Source organism: Podospora anserina, chromosome 3 (assembly GCF_000226545.1).
Source record: "Podospora anserina S mat+ genomic DNA chromosome 3, supercontig 2".
NCBI classification, from domain to species: Eukaryota; Fungi; Ascomycota; class Sordariomycetes; order Sordariales; family Podosporaceae; genus Podospora; species Podospora anserina.
The window spans coordinates 2,690,740-2,709,575 of NW_001914856.1; the positions used below are offsets into that span (position 1 = coordinate 2,690,740).

At 56.3% G+C, this 18,836-nt stretch overlaps 6 protein-coding genes across 6 annotated transcripts; 3 read left to right on the forward strand and 3 right to left on the reverse strand.

The window, feature by feature from the left end:
* Nucleotides 1-1,233: 1,233 nt before the first annotated feature.
* On the forward strand, nucleotides 1,234-2,076 carry PODANS_3_9500 (uncharacterized protein; the record flags this gene model as incomplete). Its single annotated transcript, XM_001909725.1, has 1 exon — nucleotides 1,234-2,076. The coding sequence occupies one exon, from the start codon at nucleotides 1,234-1,236 to the stop codon at nucleotides 2,074-2,076; it is 843 nt and encodes a 280-aa protein (XP_001909760.1).
* Nucleotides 2,077-3,220: 1,144 nt separating this feature from the next.
* On the reverse strand, nucleotides 3,221-5,450 carry PODANS_3_9510 (uncharacterized protein; the record flags this gene model as incomplete). Its single annotated transcript, XM_001909726.1, has 2 exons — nucleotides 3,221-4,961; nucleotides 5,014-5,450. The coding sequence occupies 2 exons, from the start codon at nucleotides 5,448-5,450 to the stop codon at nucleotides 3,221-3,223; spliced, it is 2,178 nt and encodes a 725-aa protein (XP_001909761.1).
* Nucleotides 5,451-6,095: 645 nt separating this feature from the next.
* Nucleotides 6,096-7,289, forward strand: PODANS_3_9520 (uncharacterized protein; the record flags this gene model as incomplete). Its single annotated transcript, XM_001909727.1, has 2 exons — nucleotides 6,096-6,401; nucleotides 6,465-7,289. Coding segments are annotated over 2 exons (1,131 nt in total), but the record flags the coding sequence as incomplete, so codon positions are not given.
* A 120-nt stretch (nucleotides 7,290-7,409) lies between these two features.
* Nucleotides 7,410-8,524, reverse strand: PODANS_3_9530 (uncharacterized protein; the record flags this gene model as incomplete). Its single annotated transcript, XM_001909728.1, has 2 exons — nucleotides 7,410-7,490; nucleotides 7,532-8,524. The coding sequence occupies 2 exons, from the start codon at nucleotides 8,522-8,524 to the stop codon at nucleotides 7,410-7,412; spliced, it is 1,074 nt and encodes a 357-aa protein (XP_001909763.1).
* Nucleotides 8,525-10,008: 1,484 nt separating this feature from the next.
* PODANS_3_9540 (uncharacterized protein) lies at nucleotides 10,009-17,151 on the forward strand (the record flags this gene model as incomplete). Its single annotated transcript, XM_001909729.1, has 2 exons — nucleotides 10,009-14,199; nucleotides 14,305-17,151. 2 exons carry the CDS (start codon nucleotides 10,009-10,011, stop codon nucleotides 17,149-17,151), a joined length of 7,038 nt encoding a protein of 2,345 aa, XP_001909764.1.
* Nucleotides 17,152-17,845: 694 nt separating this feature from the next.
* PODANS_3_9550 (uncharacterized protein) lies at nucleotides 17,846-18,832 on the reverse strand (the record flags this gene model as incomplete). The annotated part of the gene is made up of 2 exons (XM_001909730.1): nucleotides 17,846-17,965; nucleotides 18,029-18,832. Coding segments are annotated over 2 exons (924 nt in total), but the record flags the coding sequence as incomplete, so codon positions are not given.
* Between the last annotated feature and the right edge of the window lie 4 nt (nucleotides 18,833-18,836).

Below are 18,836 nucleotides of genomic sequence, written 5' to 3' on the forward strand. Positions count from 1 at the left end.
TCGCCCCCAGCCAGGACTCGCTGACACGCATCGACGAGTGATTCCGATGCCTATTTCGACTGGTTCCAGGCCTCTCTGCATTATCTGCACGCCTATACAAGTCTTTTCAACACCTCTCTGCATCACAAGAAGGCCTATTCGATGATCTTTCGAACGCCTATTAGTTGCGATTTGAGGCATATTTACATCAGTTTGAGGCCTATTCGATTTATTTCGACGCCTATTTCGTTTATTTTGAGGCCTGTTCGATGTTTTTCGACGCCTACCGAGTTTAGTTTGATGCCTTTTCAGTTCAGTTTGGCACCTGGTTGATTTCTTTTCAAGGGTATATTTGCATCAAACGAAGGGAGGAGGAGTGGAATGGAAGGGAGGAGGGGTTGCATGGAAGGGGGGAGGAATTGCATGGAAAGAACGGAGTCTGGAGGACATGGAAAGGATGGAGGGCATGGAAATTTGATTTTGAAAACTTGTTTGGGATCGGGCATTGCAAGGTGTTGGGGATAAGCGTATACACATCAGTTGAGATGGAAGATTGCGTTTGAGGCTTTGGATGATCAGTGTGATGTGTAATTGTGTCTCGTGTGCATGTGATGTGTGATCGATGTCTATTGCGCTGTGTGCTAGGTGTGCAATGTGCTTTTCAATGCCTCCATTAATTTGTCCAAGGCCTCGATTGATCTCTTGAAAGGCCTCAACCTCATCTGTCGCTCTGAAAGTCACTGCTATTGTCCCGAATGACTCCTTCAACCTGTGAATAGCTTCATCGCTTGAATACCCCAACATCCAGACACACCACCATCTGGACCCCAGCCCTGCGATAACTCCCATGTCCTCTTATAGTAAAACTCTTGATGGTGTGTTACACCTCACGTGACGAACGAAAATAACATTTGATAATGGTGTTGGTGATCGCCCCGTTTTGAAGCAGGTTTCGCTTGACGCCTTCGGTGTGACATCATAGGCCAGACCCCCATCACCAACGACCTCATCAGCCAAGAACGAAATTCCATTTTCATAACCACAACGTCAGCACCTTTCAGCCGCCTTCCTTTTCGCACAAATCAAGAATTCTGACCTTCATACACTAGGCACAGACGAACCCTTATTTCAGTCGGTCGCTCCCTAGTCCCTGCACCAGCAGCCGTTCAAGCTCTGATCATCCATCCCCTAGCTCACATTCTCCATCTCATCACCCACATTCAAAACACACACCACAGAGAGAGGAAAAAAAAAATGCCACGATCTTACCGCTCCGACAGCTCCCCCGAGCGAGAAAGAGAAGACTACCACCGCCCCTCCCGTCACCGCTCCGTCACCCCCGGCCCCAACACCCGCGGTCCTTCCCGTCCAAGAGATTACTCCCCCTCTTCCCGCGGAGGGGGCCGCGCAGACGAGTACTACGCCTCGGGCGCTTTGCAGGAGCGACACCCCCACTTTGAATACGAAGACCACACCCCCTTTTACCGCCCCGACCCACGCGATCGTGATACGTTGCAGATCCCGCGTGACGGCTATCGCCGGTCTTCTAGGCCGAGAACAACCCGCACCAAAACCGATGATAGTTTGACAACGGGAACGACGTATACAGGTGACACAACCACCATCATCCCTCGCTCTAGCCGTGGCCGTTCCAGATCGTCTAGCAGTTCCTCTTCGCGATCTTCATCACCAGACATCCACCACCGCAAACGGGGTCCGATTCGGCAGGCGAAGAAATCGCTTCAGGAAACTTTTACTCCGTCTACTTCTGGCTTGGGGGTTGGGGTTCTAGGTGCTATTGTTGGTGGTCTGGCGGCACGAGAGGCGGTGGAGCATTTACCTCCGAAGTCGAGATCAAAGAGTAGATCGGGGAGTCACAGCAAGAGTAAGCATGACAAGGTTGCGGTTCTGGGCACGGTGCTAGGGGCGGCGATTGGGGGGTTGGGGGCGAATGCGATTGAGAGGCATATTGAGAGGAAAAAGGGGATTGAGGAGAGTTGGGGACAGAGGGAGGGGGAGTTGGCTAGGTTGGAGGAACGGGTGAAGGAGGCGGAGGGGGGGAGGGATAGGGAGTATGAGAGGGGGAGGAGGTACTGATGGGGGTTTGTTGAGGAGTGGTTATGAGGTTATGATCTGATGATAGGGGTGGCTTTTGGTTTGTTTGGCGTTGGTATGAGTCAGGGATGGCATATCTATTGGAATTTCTGTTGCCACTGCTGTATGCTGGAATGACAGTTTTCTGACTCATCTCCCAGTGTTCTCTTCTACCAAATGACCCCATCCTCCTCCATCCAGTGATGAGTGATTAGACGTCAGTGCAAGACAATGTCTTGATATTGGTCGTCTGCCAAGCCCTTGTCGTAATCACCGCCCGTAAAACCATGGAGAAAGCCGTTACCGATGACCATGTACTGCGGATAGTCATCGGTGTCTCAGTCCCCGATCTTGACATAAGAGTTGTCAGGGTCAGGTTCACGGAGAGGACGGAGGATAAAGGGAGCCGGGCACCCTGGGATGACGTGGATCTCGTCGTTCTTCTCTGCATCCCTTGGGCACAGGCCGAAGGGAGCGGTTGCGTCATTTGTGAGGAGAAGCTTGCGCTCCCAGAGACGGGCCAGAAGGTGGTAGACAAGCTTTGCTTGCTTGGAGACGACCGAGTCATGTAGGCCAAAAACGCTGGGAAACTGTCCAGAAGACACCCTCGACTGAAGCGTCTTCCAAAGCTCCAGTACCTATGGAGAAACTTGGCAGTAGAACCCGATGGATTAGCAAGAGGGAACCTTTACGGAGCCCCCTATTTGTCTTACCAGCGTCCCCCTCCATACCTACCTAGGTACCACAGCGGGGCAATATGGTGCCAGAGCACGAGGTCCAGGCCAAACATCCTATCTGTAAAGGTCTTTTAGCTATCGTTTAAGGCCTTTAGATTTTTTTTAAAGACCTCTAAACTATCTTCTACGACCTGTAAACTATCTTAAAGGACCTTTAACTATCCTTCAAGGCTTTTTAACTATCTTGAAGGGCCTTTCGCTATTTTTTTAAGGCTTTTTAACTATCTTTAAATGCCTTTAAATTATCTTTTGAGGCTTTAAAATTATCCTTTAACGCTTTTTGATTATCCTTTATGGCCTTTAAATTATGCTTAAAGCCTTTAAACTATCTTTTAAGGCCTTCAAACTATATTTAAAGACCTTTAAACTATCTGGTGTGCTTACAAAGATCAAAACGCGCCCTTATTTCCCTAGTGCAGAGCAATCTTCTCCTCCGCCACCCCCTTTCCGAGTCCACCATCACCACCCATAAACCCATGGTAGAACCCATTCCCAACCACCATGTACTGCGGCAGCGCATCGCTCTCCCAATCGCCCAACTGCCAGTTCGTATTCACATTGGGGTCATCCAGTCTCCGAAGAATGAACGGCGCCGGGCACCCTGGAATAACATGCACCTCGTCGCCTTTCTGCGCATCCCTCGGTGCCAGACCAATCTTGTCATCATTTCCCGTGACGAACAACCTTCGCTCCCAGAGGCAAGCAAGAAGGTGGTAGATCATCTTCGAGTCGTGGGAGACAACCAAATCATGGACTGCATCTTGGTTGCTGGCCAGGGCCATGGCGCGAATAAAGTCAGAGGCAAAGTCGGAGATCCATCCAGGAACCCAGGTGGGAACCCATTCGTCAATGATCGGTTGGATGTTGAAGGGATCGACGCCAACTTCTGTCTGAGGCTGCGGGGTGGTGCCCTCCGTGGCAGGAGCAGGACTCTTGGGACCAGGACTCTTAGGAGCAGGATTAACCAGATCCCAAAGCGACCTCAACCTCGAATAATCCGATTGCTCCTCCCCCTCCGAAGCCGTCGTCGGACGCCCATACGATAGACGATCCCCATCAATCTCGGTCGAGTCGTTAATCATCGTCCTCCAAAACGCATCCGTCCTCTCATCATTAGTCCCCGGATCCTCCCCCCACCCCTCCCTCTTTACCCCCGCCAACTCCATCCACGAGCTCAACACCCTCGGCACGTCCAACCACCGCCCCTGATCAACCAGCACCTCCCCGACCCTCCCAATAACCCCCACCCTCCTCGACTTCGTAAGCAGTATCCCATTCTTCGTCATCTTCAAATACTTGACAAAAACCTTCCTCGCCCTCTCCTCCCCCCCCTCATCAACAAAACTCGCATAAACCGCCAACCTCCTCCTCTCCATCAACGCCCACTTGGGCGGGAACGTACAAAAGCTCGCATCCGCCACCCAGCTCGGGACATGCAGCCTTCTGTAACCATCCTGCGGCCTGAACAACCTCTCCCCCATGAGCAACTCCACCCCGTCACTCTCCCCCTTCACACACGCAAACACCGCCTCCGTCAGCGCCTGCCTCAACGACAAGGTGTAATCCGGCCTGAGAAAATTCTTATTCGTAACGATGCCCAAAAACCCGTAAAACGAGTCCCTCTTCCAGCTCACCTGCGAGCCGCAGAACTTGCGTCGGAGCTGTGTGAATGTAATAGGGGTTTTGGCTTCCAACTTTTGCTGGCGGGTGGTGACCATTGATGAGATACGTTCTTCGATCGTGACGATGGTGTCGAACCCCAAACCTCGCAGGGCTAAACGGTGGGTTTTGCAGCATTTGGCCGTCGAGTGACGGGTTAGACCGTCGACTGCGTTTTGGAGGGTGAGGTAAGGGAGTTCTTGGTCCGCGAATAGGAGGGTGATGTCGGAGGGGAGGGCGAGCTCCTGGATCGTCCAGGTGCGTTTCCACCATTCCAGGTCGAGGAGGGCGGCGAAGGATTCGAAGTGGGGTTTGTAGGAGTCTTTGATGTCGGCGCGCTTGCCTTTGGTGAGGGGGGTGAAGCAGGGGAGGTCGGAGAGGTGGGTGGTGGGTTGGGAGAGGGCGGCGAAGAGGTTGAGGAGCTCGAGGGCGGAGGCGGGGGATGAAGGGGTGGTGGCGGTCACGTCGGCTGGTTTGGGGAAGTCGCCTAGCCTGGGGGATGGTCAGTACGGATTATGTCAGGGCGAGGAAAGGAGGGTCGTACCAGATGAAACACCTCCCGCAGTACTTGTAAATATCCCCTATCTTGCCCACCTGCTCACTCTTCTCCACTGGGTTCCCCTGGTCGATGCATATGGCGTCAATCCAGAACTTCTTCGGCTCGGTCTTGTGACGGATCCGACGCAGGGCAAGCCAGAGGTTCTTCCGGATCTTGAACTGGGTGTTTTCGTTCACGGTGATGAACTGCTCGTCGTCTTTGGTGCCCCAGGCATACGACAGAGCGTCAAAGTGGCCGTATAGATCAGGGTCAAACTCGAAGATGTCGACCCTGCAGACGACGGGAGCTGTGTCGTCCTCGCTTGGCTCTAGGGTGAGGAGACGGACTTCGGCTGGGTCGAGGCCGAGGGGGGTGTAGGCGAAGCCGGATTTCCTGTAGCCGGCCCGCTGGGGTTGGGGGGATGGGCCGAGGGGGGTGGGCATGGTGATTCAGAGTGGTATGCAATTCTCAAGTTTGAAGTGATCAGGAAAGATGAAGATGAAGGTCCCTGTGAAGGACATGTTGCGTTTTTAAACCCCACACTTCAACTCAACGACGCTGCCGCCCAACATTTCTTCAACCTCTCTCGATATGTGATGGACATTAGACCCGGCCAGACCACTCCGACAGTCCAGGTCTAGACCTGAAGCGCGCATTCAGCCAGCCTCCAGCTCCCAGGTTGTCAATAGTTGATGCATGGAGGTGGAGTCGAGCAGGCAAATGGTAGGCCATGATGGTCAAAGACTTGAGGAATCAGAAAAGGAGTGGGATATCGACTCAATAATGGTACGAAGGTATGTAACCAACCCTTCTACCGTAGTGATTGGATAGACAAGCCCAATATAGAAATAGCTATCACATCGATAGACATGGTAATTTCGATCGAAATGTTACAAAGCGTTACACACCCCACCTCATGTCTTGGCCGTTGACGGTTTGCGGGGAGGTCACGTGGCGGTTACACCCCAACAGCAGGGGTACACCGCATGGGCCGACGCTATGCGACGTCACTTGCAACGGCCGGTGGGCTGAGCTCCAGCTGTTGCTCTTCTCTCGATGCATTCACAGCTTCGAGTTTGATGGATTGAACCCCTCTTTTGCTTTTCCAACTCAAAATATCCAAAATGTCGAGACTGGCGACCCTCCCCCGACGACTGGCTCTCCTCCGCCCCCTAAGGAGGACGACATGCACCGCCAGGAGCTACTCCACAGCATCCGAGCAGCGCCTCGACAACCGCGTCAAGATCGTCGAAGTAGGGCCGCGCGATGGCCTCCAAAACGAAAAGAATATCGTGCCGCTGGCGACAAAGATTGAGCTGATTGAACGACTGGCAAAGACCGGGCTTCAGACAATCGAGGCGGGTTCGTTTGTCGCTCCGAAATGGGTGCCACAAGTATGCCGCCCCCTTTCCAACAACCCTTTCCAACTCCCTAGATGCTTACCATATGAAAAACAGATGGCCAACTCCTCCGAAATCCTCTCCCACATCCTCACCACCCCACCACCCTCCCCCCACCCCCTAACCTACTCCTTCCTCGCCCCCAACATGAAAGGCCTCTCCAACGCCTTCTCCATCCTCGACGCAAACCCCTCCTCTTTCTCCACCGAATCCAACCCTTCACCATCAAAACCCTCCCTCGAAATGGCCGTCTTTGCCTCGGCAACCGAAACCTTTTCCCAGAAAAACCTCAACGCCTCCATCGCCGCCTCTCTTGAAGCTTTTAGGGCGGTCATCTCCGCCGCCAAGGAAACACCCTACAACCTCCGCGTCCGCGGCTACATCTCCGTCGTCCTCGGCTGCCCCTTTGAGGGCTACGACGTCTCGCCCCACCGCGTTGCTGAGATTGCTACCGGGCTGCTCGAGATGGGAGTGGACGAAATCGCGCTGGGTGATACGACAGGCATGGGCACTGCGCCCAGAACAAAGGACTTGTTGAATTGTCTGAGGAGCGCGGGGATAAGGAATGAGGATGTGGCGATGCACTTTCATGATACGTACGGGCAGGCGCTGGTGAACACGGCTGTGGCGTTGGAGCATGGGATCAGGACGTTCGATGCTAGTGTTAGTGGGTTGGGGGGTTGCCCGTACAGCCCGGGGGCTACCGGGAATGTGGCGACGGAGGATATGGTGTATTTTATGGAGAGTTTGGGGATGGATGCGGGGGTTGATTTGGATGGGGTGGCCGAGGTGGGGGAGTGGATTAGCAAGGAGTTGGGGAGGGGGAATGGGAGTACCGTTGGGAGGGCGGTTTTGGGGCGGAGGAAGAGGAAGCAGGAGTGATGAGGAAGAGGGGGGATGTACATACATGCATAGGTTGATTTGGAGTTAGGGTATGAGGATCATGAGGAAATGAATTGTCAAGATTGGTTTATTTTATTTCGCTTTTCCGAGAGGGTGTTGCTAGTCTTCTTTTGCAAAGGTGTTGGCTACGATGAAGGGGAAGGCGGCTGTGGCTTCCATGTAGACCTGTTGCGATGTTAGCTCTGCTGTCTGTCTGGTTGATGAAGAAAAGAAGAACTGACCTTGACTGCATCAGCACCGATCTTGATCTTTCCCCAGCTGACCGCCTCATCTGGTCTCGCACCGGCGTCACTGCCGTCAAACTCCTGAGCCGTGTTAACATACACGGCCGACTCGGCCCCGTTTCTCATCAAGCACGCATTGGCTATGTGGTGCTTCACAATCCCGCCTCCCAAAATAATCATGCCTGCCCTCTTGGCCCTCACAGCAATGGTGTTGATCTTTCTGATATCTTCGACGATATCCACCCTCAACTGCTTCGGCGACGCCTTGAACGTGTGGAAATACAGCATATCCCCCAAACTCCCATCCGTCAGCGCCGGGCAGAAAACAGGGATGTTGTTCTTGTACGCCCAGTAATAGACGCTCCTCTCATCGTTGATCTCCTTGCCCAACCGGTGGATAATCTTGGAGGGCGTCCAGTTGATCTCGTCTTCGGTACCCTTGGAGGCCTCCTGCTCCTCGAGCATCCTGTCCAGGATGGGCACGACCCAATCTTCAAACAGGCAGTAGTTCTTGTTGGGGACGACGAGGTTCCCGATGCGGTTGAGCCCTTGCTTGCGGAGGGAGGAGCCCTCGGCGGCGAAGGAGGAGAGGTAGGTGTCGCCGAGGCACTTGATAAAGTCCTCCTCGACGCCGCCGGCGGTGGTGACGATGGCGGAGATGTGGGAGTGCTGGGCTAGGTAGCGGAGGGTGCCGCGGAGGCCGGAGGAGATGAGGTTGGAGGTGTAGCCGAGGAAGATGGTGGTTTTGGCCGAGGGGTCGGAGGGATCTGACCAGGTGCGCATGTCGTTGATTATCCGGACGGCTTCGCACATGGAGGAGGCTTGGAAGCCCATGTGCTTCATGCCCTGGAGGAGGTCGTCGACGGTGATGGGCCGGCCTTTGAAGGCGTTGAAGTCGAGCTCTTCTACTTTTTGGGCGTCTGAGGGCATGTCGACTGATTGGACGAGGACGGCCTCGGTGGCTGCGGTTGGGGGCAGGTTGCTGTCCATTTTTGTCTATCTGAGGTTTTTGATATCTGATGATGATGGCGGGGTTGAGATCCGGGTGAAAATCTCAAGATAGTTTTTGAGAAACAGGCGGAGGATGGAGATATGTGCAGTAAGTCAAACCGAGACTGATGATGCTTGAGTACACTTGGCAGAGTAGACCCAAATTCAAATGGTGGTTACTTCTTCTTATCTTGCCAACGCCTTTTTGGCTTGAATCTTCAGACGAAGCGGGAGTCTGAGTCTCAGAGAATGAGGGACCTTCTTGGCTGCAGTTACACATCCCGCCCCACTTTTAAATGTCGAATCTTGAATGCCACACAGCTGATGCCGTTTGCTCCATGCTCCATCCCATCTACAAAGCCAAGCAACGGCGAGATCTTAGAATTCATCATTGATATCAATAGTCGACGACCGCTTTTCAATGACACTCATCTCAAGATGACTTCGGTGAACGTGCCCTCCCAAACCCGGGCTGACGGATTCGGTGCACTAACATTTAAATCTCTTCTGTGGTTTTACCCGATACCAATGGCATGCGTGAAACAAGCGCAGATGCCGGGACGGTGCATGGCGGGGCTTGTCCCGGAAGGGGCTAGCGTGCGGCGACGCACACCCCCCACAGGGGGCTCCCACAGGGCGGCACCAGGCCGAAAAGCACAGGGAATTGGTTGCTTGTTAGGTGCTTGTGGGTGCTTGTGGGTGCTTGTGGGTTGTTTGTGGATGCTTGGCCTGCCACATTGTGGCCCGTGAGCCCAGTCCTCTCGCTCTCCCGTGTGGCCCGGTGGAGAGGGCAGCAATTCGAGATCAGATCCACCCGACCGTCGTCCAATCTTCATCATTCTCTCTCCATCGCCATCCTCTTCCCAACACCCAAGTTCCTCATCCAAAAAGCGCGTCGCCGACATTGACGAGGTCATCAGCCCCCGCCGATTTTCCACAGAGTTCCTCTCGGAGCAGCACGCTGGCGAAATAAAATAAAATAAAAAAGATAGGCATAGAGAGACCCGCTTGCCAGGCGGACACCAGTGCCACACGCAACCGACCGCATTGAGTTTCCGAGTTTCCAGGTTCTTGGGAAGCAGCCACTTCGACTTCAACATCCGCTTCCACTTCCGCTTGCGCCTCATCAGCATCATCACCTTCGACCAGCAACGGTCGGGCTCGAGTATAGAAGCGCCTCCTCCTATAGACACCACCAGACGGCAGCGTTAGAAGCCAGCCGCCCAGTTGAGGCTCTTTCCCGCGAAGCTCAAGCTTTGTGCCTTCGACCACAACAGCGGACGCCTGTCGGCACTCAACCACCTCGTAGCATCACAACCTCTGCCCTGACATGCGCCTGTCCGATAAGGTGGAAAAGTAACAAGAGGGGCGTTCCCTCCGAGTTAAGATGTACGTTTATCGAATATTTTTTTCCCTCTTGTCACTGTCTGCACCACCTGTCATCGTCATCACATCAACACTGTCGGAGGATTCCTACAATCAAGATGGACCGGTACTGTCACGGCGACGGCCGTTCTTTTGAGCCACCGCCGTCGTTACCCCTCCACAGTTACAGCCGGCATTCTCTTCCTCCACCGCACTGGCACGACCATCATCGCGAATCCAAGTTTGAAAGGACGCATTACTATGACAACCGGCCGCGTGATACACGTCCTACACAGGATCCAGCTCATCCAACTAACTCTTGCCGTGACAGGACGAGGTACACGGGTCAGTATCACCCTGACCGCCGTTCCCGTTCGCCCCGAGACAGATCTCCATATGGTGGCGAGCGTGACCGTGGTCCACCCCAACAGTACCCGGACAATGACCGCAGGCGTCCTATTGACGCGCGGGGAAATCCATCCGGTTTCCCAAATCGGGAAGGATTTCGTAACGAGCCTCCACGCGGGCCCAAGGCGCTGCTAGACGCTCCGAATGGCCCACGTGGCGGGTTTGCTGGAGACTATCGCGGCAGAGGCAGAGGTGGTGGTGGGCGCGGACGGCCCACGTGGGGAAGAGACGATAGGCCAGATGTTGGACGCGACGACCCCCGCGATCGGCCTCACTTTCGAGATGAACGCAGCCGCGAGCGAGACTACCCGAGGGATCGAGAATGGGCTCCGCGTGACCGAGAACACAGCTTCCGCGGCCGAAGAACACCCCCCCCAAGGGGTCGATCTCCCTTAAGACGTGACTTTGACGTGGGTTTGAATGTGGACGCAGAGAGGGCCAGACGAGGGTCCAGAGATGGTCCGTTATCTGCTGGGTCATCAAACTCGGACCCGCCTTTTGGAGGACCCTTCCGAGGTTCATATCGTGGAAGGGGTGGGGGCAGAGGAGGAGGACGTGGGGGCGGTGATTGGGATCGTGGTGGAAGAGGCAGGGGATTCCACGGCGATGACCGTCCTGACCATCGCTTCCCCCGCAGCCATTCCCAGGACGGTCGATATGGACGGGAACCAGATGTTCGAGATCACCGAGAGCCTAGGTACCAGGAGTTCACTAGGGACATTCGAGATGATCGCCCGATGGGAAGAGACAGGGAGCACGATCTCATTCGACCGAAACCGATCGACCGCGTATCCAACGACCCGCCTTCAGCAAAGGACGTTTCGCCTCCTCCCCTTGCGCCTTCAGCCCCCGCCTTTGGCACAGTCCCGAGCCGCCCACCCGCCACGACGGACATTCAGTCAATGACAGGGAAACCACCTCCAACCGGACCTAGAGCGTTAGCGGTGGAGGAGCGGCCACCCTCTGCAGGTCAAGGCGTGAGCAATGATAGAGCCCCTCCTACCGGCCCCTCGAAAATCCACGGGGAAGCTAGTCCCACCATTCCATCTGGACCCCGGGCCCACCGAGATGCCAAGCAGCCCCAAAGGTCTAGCAAACAGTGGATCAATACTGGTGCGTTCAATGCCAAGAAGACGCAGGAATCCCCCAAATCCGCAAGGTCCATGAGCGTGGTCTCGCAGCACCCAAGACCCTTTGGTGGCTTCCGCCCAGAATCCTCCCATACGGACTTCCACAGCGAATACAACAAGCGGCCCCGTAGTCCGGATGCCAAGTCAGATTCACACACAGAGCGATATGGGGGTTTCCGTGGCACCGGTGTCAACGACATCGCCATTGCCTACCAGAGAGGATCTCACTCGGCCAGGGCGTCATTGGACCGTGACATGAGGCTGAGTCTGGATGATGGTGACTTGAAAGTGGGCGCAGCCGAGCCTGTCGTTGAGCGAGCTCAAACAGAACGGCAACCGGACCGTGTCAAGGAACCAACTCCCAGTCCGGTGACGTTGGAAGCTGTTGAGCCCTCCGAGGACAAAATAGAAGAGGCGAAACAGTCGACAGTCCCACCGCCAGAGTCACACCCTCTCGACTTTGACGTCCCTTCATCGGGAGTCAGGCTACAGGAGAAGCACCTGCCCGCGTCGGCGGAAGAGACTGAGGAATCGGACGAGGATGACGAAGATCTTAACGATTATTTTTCGCAACAGGTATCCAAGGCCGAGGCCGAGCTCAAGAAGCTGCACGAGATGGTGGACGGTTCGACCATTCAAATCGTTGCGCGGTATACAACTGTGGAAAATAATGCCATGGTCAGGGTGGTTGTCAGCCCTGTTACCGTCCAGAACAAGGTGAAGCCCATTCCTGATGGTTTCACGTTTCCCCCGACAAAACCGCAACAGGTTGATCCAGTTGAGCCCGAGGCAGCCTTGCCGCAGCCTCAAGTGCAAGATGAGGAGATGCCAGACGCCATGCCTGAGGCGCCGGCGAGCCCTACGATCGAAAAGGCGGACGAAGTGGCCGAGCAGCAGCTTCCTGAGCCACAACCCAAGGTGGAGGACATGGATGTTGAGGGCTCAGCCCTTCCGTCAGTGCCAGCTGTGCAGGACGCTAACCTACATGACGAGGACGTCAGTATGGAGGATGTTTCTGAAGTGCACGAGACGGTGGAGCCTCCGCATCCTCCAGCGTCTGTGAATGGGGAGCCCGGCAGAAATGGCATTCATGCCCCGTTCATGCAAGCTGCCCACACCCCCTCGCACATGGATGACGACAGCGAGGACAGGACAGAGGACGACGGGAGCATCTACGATACTGTCGAGCATGCTCGCGAGTTTTCCGCCACACCGCCAACCGAAGACCTGCCCATCTACAACGTCAAACCCTGGGAGCAGAGCAGACGAGCATTCCGAACTGAGGAGAGCTCCCCCAACTTTGGAAACTTTGTGCTTGCCAGCATCCAACGAGAGACTGCTACCGCCGAGACGGCGCAAGACGTGTCCCGGCGGCAGTATGCTCAAGATTACGAGTCTTACTTGAAGTTTACCCAGTCGGATGACCCGGTTGCCATCAAGAGCAGAGCACACTTTACGAATGAAGTTTCGGTCAAGGAGGCCAAGGGGCCACAATCGGAAAACAAACCAGAAGGCAGAGGGACGCGAGCGCGTTTTGCTACGGAATATGATCTGAAGAAAGCCCTGGAGCAGTCGCAGCGGGAGTTTGCCGAGAGGCAGGAGCGGGAAGACCGAAGCCAGAAGGAAAAGTACCGCACGGACAAGGAGGCGGTGATCCCTGACATGCTGTGGACCACGGCAGAAAAGGAGCAGGCCTCATTTTATGATACTGCCGGCAAGCTTCCCTTGGAGAAACTGGTGGCCACTTGGGACGTCGTTCCCTGGCATGTCAACTTCACCGAGGAGGAGGCCGAAAAGTTTGAGAAGGCCTACCTGGAGTTCCCCAAGCAGTGGGGCAAGATTGCAAAGGAGCTGCCCAACCGCGACACCGGCACTTGTATCCAGTATTACTATGCCATGAAACGGGAGCTGGGGCTCAAGGAGAAGCTCAAGAAACAGCCAAAGAAGCGCAAGAAGGGTGGACGTGCTAAGCAGCGCTCCAGTGCTTTGGTGTCGGAGTTGGGCAATGGTGAACACGAAACCGAAGACGCCACTCAGGAAACTGGCGAGAACGGTGAGCGTCGCCGCCCTCCCCGTCGTGCTGCCGCTCCCAACTTTGGCGGCAACGAGGCCACACCGAATGCCGACTCGGACGGCGCAACCCCGGCTGCCACCCCGGCCCGGAGGAGAGGCGGTACTGCAATTGAGGGTGCCAAGAACGACAGCGGGGCCGAGAAGGCAGAGGGCAAGAGAGCCCGGGGCAGAAAGCAGGTCAAAGACAAGGCTGGTCAAGATGCCAAGGGCATGAAACCCGCACCGTCAACACAAACCCCGGTGCCGCTTCCGCTACCTGTGCCGAGCAACAAGGGCGGTCGATCACGGGCCAACTCCAAGGCTCAGGGCCCCGAGTGGGCTTCCCCCCAGACCCCTGTCGACATTGCTGCCCGGCCCCCGGGACACTTTGAGGCGCCTCCCGGGGGCATGCAACCGCCCCTGGCCCCCGTTCAGCAGCCGCCGCTGTCAAGCCCCGAGAGGGCAATGGGCCCGATGCAGTCGACCATGTCCGAGGTCATGGCAGCGCCGTCCCTCCGGCCAGAGCCGCCGCTGTCCCAGACGTCAGTCCCCACATTCGACATCCCTCAGCCAGCCGGGCCCGATCGCACTCGTACCCCACAGCAGGCGTCGAGCTACTGGAGCGTTTCAGAGTCAAACGACTTCCCCGGTCTGCTGCGGGCTTTTGGCACCGACTGGAACGCCATTGCTGCCCATATGCAAACCAAGACAGCCACCATGGTACGCCCAACCCCAACAGCCTTTTCTCTTTCCCATCCCACCCCGTTCCCGTCCCCATACCCGTCCCCGTCCCCGGACATGACAACTAACTACTCGGACTTGCAGGTCAAAAACTTTTATATGCGTCAGACCAAGGAGGGTGGCAGGAGGGAGACCAATGTGGACTGGGAGCACATTGCTACCGAAGCCGACGCCAAGCTTCGTCGCGGGGAGAAGCGTCCTGCTCCGCCGACACCGACCCAAGGACCCCGGAAGAGATATGATGTGCCGACGGGACACCGGCCCCTGGCTGCTGCCGAACCCGAGGAGCACACGCCTACCAAGATTGAGCCGATGCCGGCGAACAACCACTTTACGCGCTTCCAAATACCGATCGCACAGGCCGCTCCCGTGTCACATCCGATGGCTCAAACTACCCAGCCTGTCATGTCCGCACCGCTGACTTCATCGGCCGCCGTGCAACAGCAAGCCCCACCCACCGGACCAGTTGTCACACAGGCCATGTCACCGCATCTTCACCCTCTCCGACCACCGGCCCCGCCTTTTCCCTTTCAGCAGCAGCAGCAGCAGCAGCAGCAGCAGGAGAGGGAACCCGAGCCGACGCCGCCGCCAGTGTTGTCTCAGCATCCGCACCCGCACCCGCACCCGCAGCAGCCCCAACCACAGCAACAGCAGCCGTCTCAGATGCCCCGGCAAACTCCGCAGCCCGTGCCGATTTCCCAGAAGGCCCCTGTGTCTGCTGCCCCGATTGTGCCCGTGTCAGACGCTGTGCCTCCACCGGCAGGCTGGCCATCGTCCAGCACCTTCTCACTGCTGGGGCAGCCCAAGGACAGTCGCGACGGCCGCCATGCTGCTGAGAGAGAACGTCAACCCATGGGTCTTGGTCAGCGTGAGCCACCACGGCAAGCAGAGCGGGCGCCACCGTTGCGCATGAAGCAGGATCCTGATCAACCTCCTCACACCCCAGAGGCTTACCCGGCATACCAGCCGCCACGCACTGCTCCACCTCGGAGCGAACCAATCCCGCTGGCAAGGCAGCCAGAACCACCACATCGTGTCACACCAGCTGCCCCCATGTATGGACCCAGCATTCAGGGCCAGCCCATGCGAGGACTTCTCAACGACCCAGTGCCTACCCAGCAAGCACCTTCTGTGGGGCCGGGCATGGAGAGGCCGCTGTCAACAGCCCAGAGACCGGCGGCGGTGTCGATGCAGGAGCACTTTGCGCCCATTCCAGCTTCTGCTCCTCCGGTTCCTCCACCACAGCCTGCGCCAGCCGCCCCGCGACCACCGGAGCCACGCAAGACCAGCAACCTCAACTTCCTGCTCAACGATGACCCTCCACCCGCCCCAAAGCGTATCGCCGACGTGTCGTCCATGGGCGTGAAGCCGAGCTCAACGCCACCACCTCAGCCGATGGCTGCTCGCCAGCCGCCTCCCCCAACATCAGCTCCGGCGCCGCCAAGAAGAGAGGAGGCTGGTTACCCATATGCTCGCAACCCACCGCCCTCGCACCAAGGTCCTCCTCCCTCGGCTATCCCCCCGCTGAAGCCGAGCTACCCTGCACAGTCGCCGCGGTCTGGACATTCACGGGCGCCGAGTGCCAACATTGTTCCCTCCATGGACCCTGCTCTGGAGCCATCGCGAGCGGAATATTATCCGCGCCACTATGCTCAGCATCAGCCAAGTGCAACTAATTCTCCTCAGCCACACACGGCTCATCACTATGGTCAGCCTCCTGCTCAGCATCCCCAGCTTTCACAGCAGATGCCTCAACATCAGCATGCTCAGCAACAGCCACCGCAGCCGCCACAGCCGCAACAGCACCCGCAGCAGGCTCAGATGGCGTATCCACCACAGGGCTATCAGGGATATCCCGTCAGCCAAGCGCACGCTCCCTCTCCTACACCTCAATATGCTCCTCATCCTGGCATGGCGGTAAGGAGGGAGCCACAGCCCCAAACCGGACGCGAATCTTGGTCGCAGCCCCCGCAAGTATCAACTAGCCAACAGCAACAGATGATTCAGCAGGAGCAGCAGGAGCGGGAGCGACAGCGCCAGCAGATGCTCCAACAGCAGCAGCATGCCCATGGCCATCAGATTCCTCAGCAGCCTCCCCAGCAACACCAGCCACCCAGCAACTGGCCGCCATCTCAACAAGGGACCCCGCAAAAGCCGAGCCAGCCTGTTCCCGCGCACACGGCTTGGGGAGTTCAGCATGGTGTACAGGCCAAGCCACCTGTCACCAGCTCGGTACCGTCGCAGCAGCAGCATGCTTGGGCACCAACAGGCTCTCATCAGCAACAACCCCAGCCGTTCAACCTGAGGGAGAGTCGTGGTCCTCCTGTATATCCCCACGAAACGCAGAGCCCAACGGCCGGCATTGTCCATCATCAACACCAGGGCTCGATTGGAAGCGGTAGGTACGCTCAACCCCAACAAGATGCAAGACGAGAGCCTGGTCCACCAACCCAGCCATTCCCTCGGTACGCCACTCCCGGCCCCGGCCAGACTAGAGATCCCGGCGCCAGGAGTTACACCCCTGTGAACTCGTTTGATCCTCGTGGCCCGCCGCCGCCGCCGCAGGCATATGGTCAGCCGGATATGAGGGACGCTCACATGCGAGAGGCACAATTTGGCAGAGATCCCAGGGAGATGGGCAGGGACCCAAGGGAGATGGCCAGAGACCCTAGGGAGATGGGAAGAGATCCTAGGGAAATGGGACGTGATCCGAGAGAGATGGGCAGGGATCCTAGGGACATTGCGAGGGAGCAAGCGCAGGCCCAGGCTCAAGCTCAGCATCATGCTCAGGTGCAGGCTCAGGGACCGCCCCGCGGCCCGGTTCAAGGTCAGGGGACGACACAGGCGCAGGCCCAGCTTCAGGCGCAGCAGAGGATACTGAGACCGCAGGAGGGTTATGATCGGCCTCCTCCTCGAAGGGAGGGTTATTGAGGGGCGTGATCAGAATGACTTGTCCTTGCGCCTCGAAGCGTTCCTTTACGGTTTGATGGTTACATTACAGGGGAGGGAGGCCAGTCTCGAAGGCGCTGCGGCCCTTCTCCAAGCGTTAGTTGGGTTTTATTCGGGTGAAAAGATGAGCGATGATTTGGAAATCAGAGATAAAAGAAAACAAGCGCATTGTTGACTGGGAACCGAGAAAAGGGACAGTCCGATGGAAGAAAAACTGGGGGGGAAAAGCCAGGAATAGTCAGCGGGTTGGGTTTATATGGTTTTTATCGTATGGCTTTTTGTTACTTTTATAAGGCAGGCTTCTGGAATTTGGGGGGGGGGGGGGAGGGCATGATTCAATGGAGCGGTTTCTGCGTTTTCATTTGGTGGGGATGGGGAGGGGAGGTTTCGGGGGCGTTCATTATAGGGGGTTTAGGATGAAATGGTGTTTTTTGTTAGATGTAGTCTATAAGGAATGTTTATGGTATGGCTTTGTAATTTTTGAGGTTTCTGTGACATTGCCATCTTTTGTTGTGTTTTCTCCTCGAGTTGGGGTAATGTTCATGTTCAATTTTGTTTCATTGTTTGGTTGCGCTTGCACTTTGTTGGTGTCTTGCTATGGTTTGTCCAGAGTTATAGGCCAGGGAAGCCATTACCGCACTATGTCCCAGTCCTCTTATCCCTGAAGTGTTCTCCATTACAACTTGGAGTAAATCACCTCTTCAAACTCCTTGATCAACGGCCTAACTTGCAAATCCCCCGGCTGGACAATCTGCGTGGCGAAAATACCGCACACGCCCGCCTCCCGGTCGATGAACTGTATCCCCATGATGTCAGCATATTTCTTTCCCCCTTTTCCTCAAAGTTTGGCCCTACTCACCCAAGCAAGATTAAAAGCCCCACCCCACTGAACAAACCCCCTTTTCCTCCCTCTATTACCCGTCGTCCCAGGCTCAGCAGTAACCAACCCAGCAGGACTCCAATCGTACTCTGCTCCCCCCTCCACAGGGTTGACCCACCCCACCATCCAATCCCTCCCCTCCCCCTTTAGACTCTCATTCAAGACCTTTTTGCTCTCGGGTGTCAAACACCCCCCAAATAACACCGCCTGCCACTCCGGCCTCAGCAACCTGCTCTTATTTGGCTCCAGAAAGTCAGCGAGGATGGTGACATAGGCCTTCATGCTCCCAAACCCCCCCTCCCCCCCCATAGCCTCATTCTCTGCCGGACTATCCGCCAGCTTGTGATGGGAAAGTTTCCCCTTCCCCCGGGTCGTCATACCCGCTCGGCGTCCGTCGAGGGCGTCGTACCGAGCAGGATAAAAGGTGATCTCCCCCCTTTTGATCCCCAACACTGACAGGATATTATCCTGCAAGTAAATCTCTAGCTTGACACCAGAGAGCCTTTCTACCAACAAACCCCCCCAGTCCAGTCCCGAGCCGTAGACCCATCCCTTTCCGGGTTGGAACGACAACGGGTAAGAGCACCGCTCGGGTACTGTACTTCCCCCAACCGGGGTCAAGGGGACGGGGACGGTCTTGTTGGTGATGGTGGTGAGGTAGGTTACCACGTCGGGGTTGTTCCAGGTGTAGGAGCAGCCTGACGAGTGGGTCAGGAGGTGTTTTAAACAGTAACGGTTCTGTTCGTGGAGACAGAATTGGTTGTCCGTCGGGGGTGAACCCGCTCAA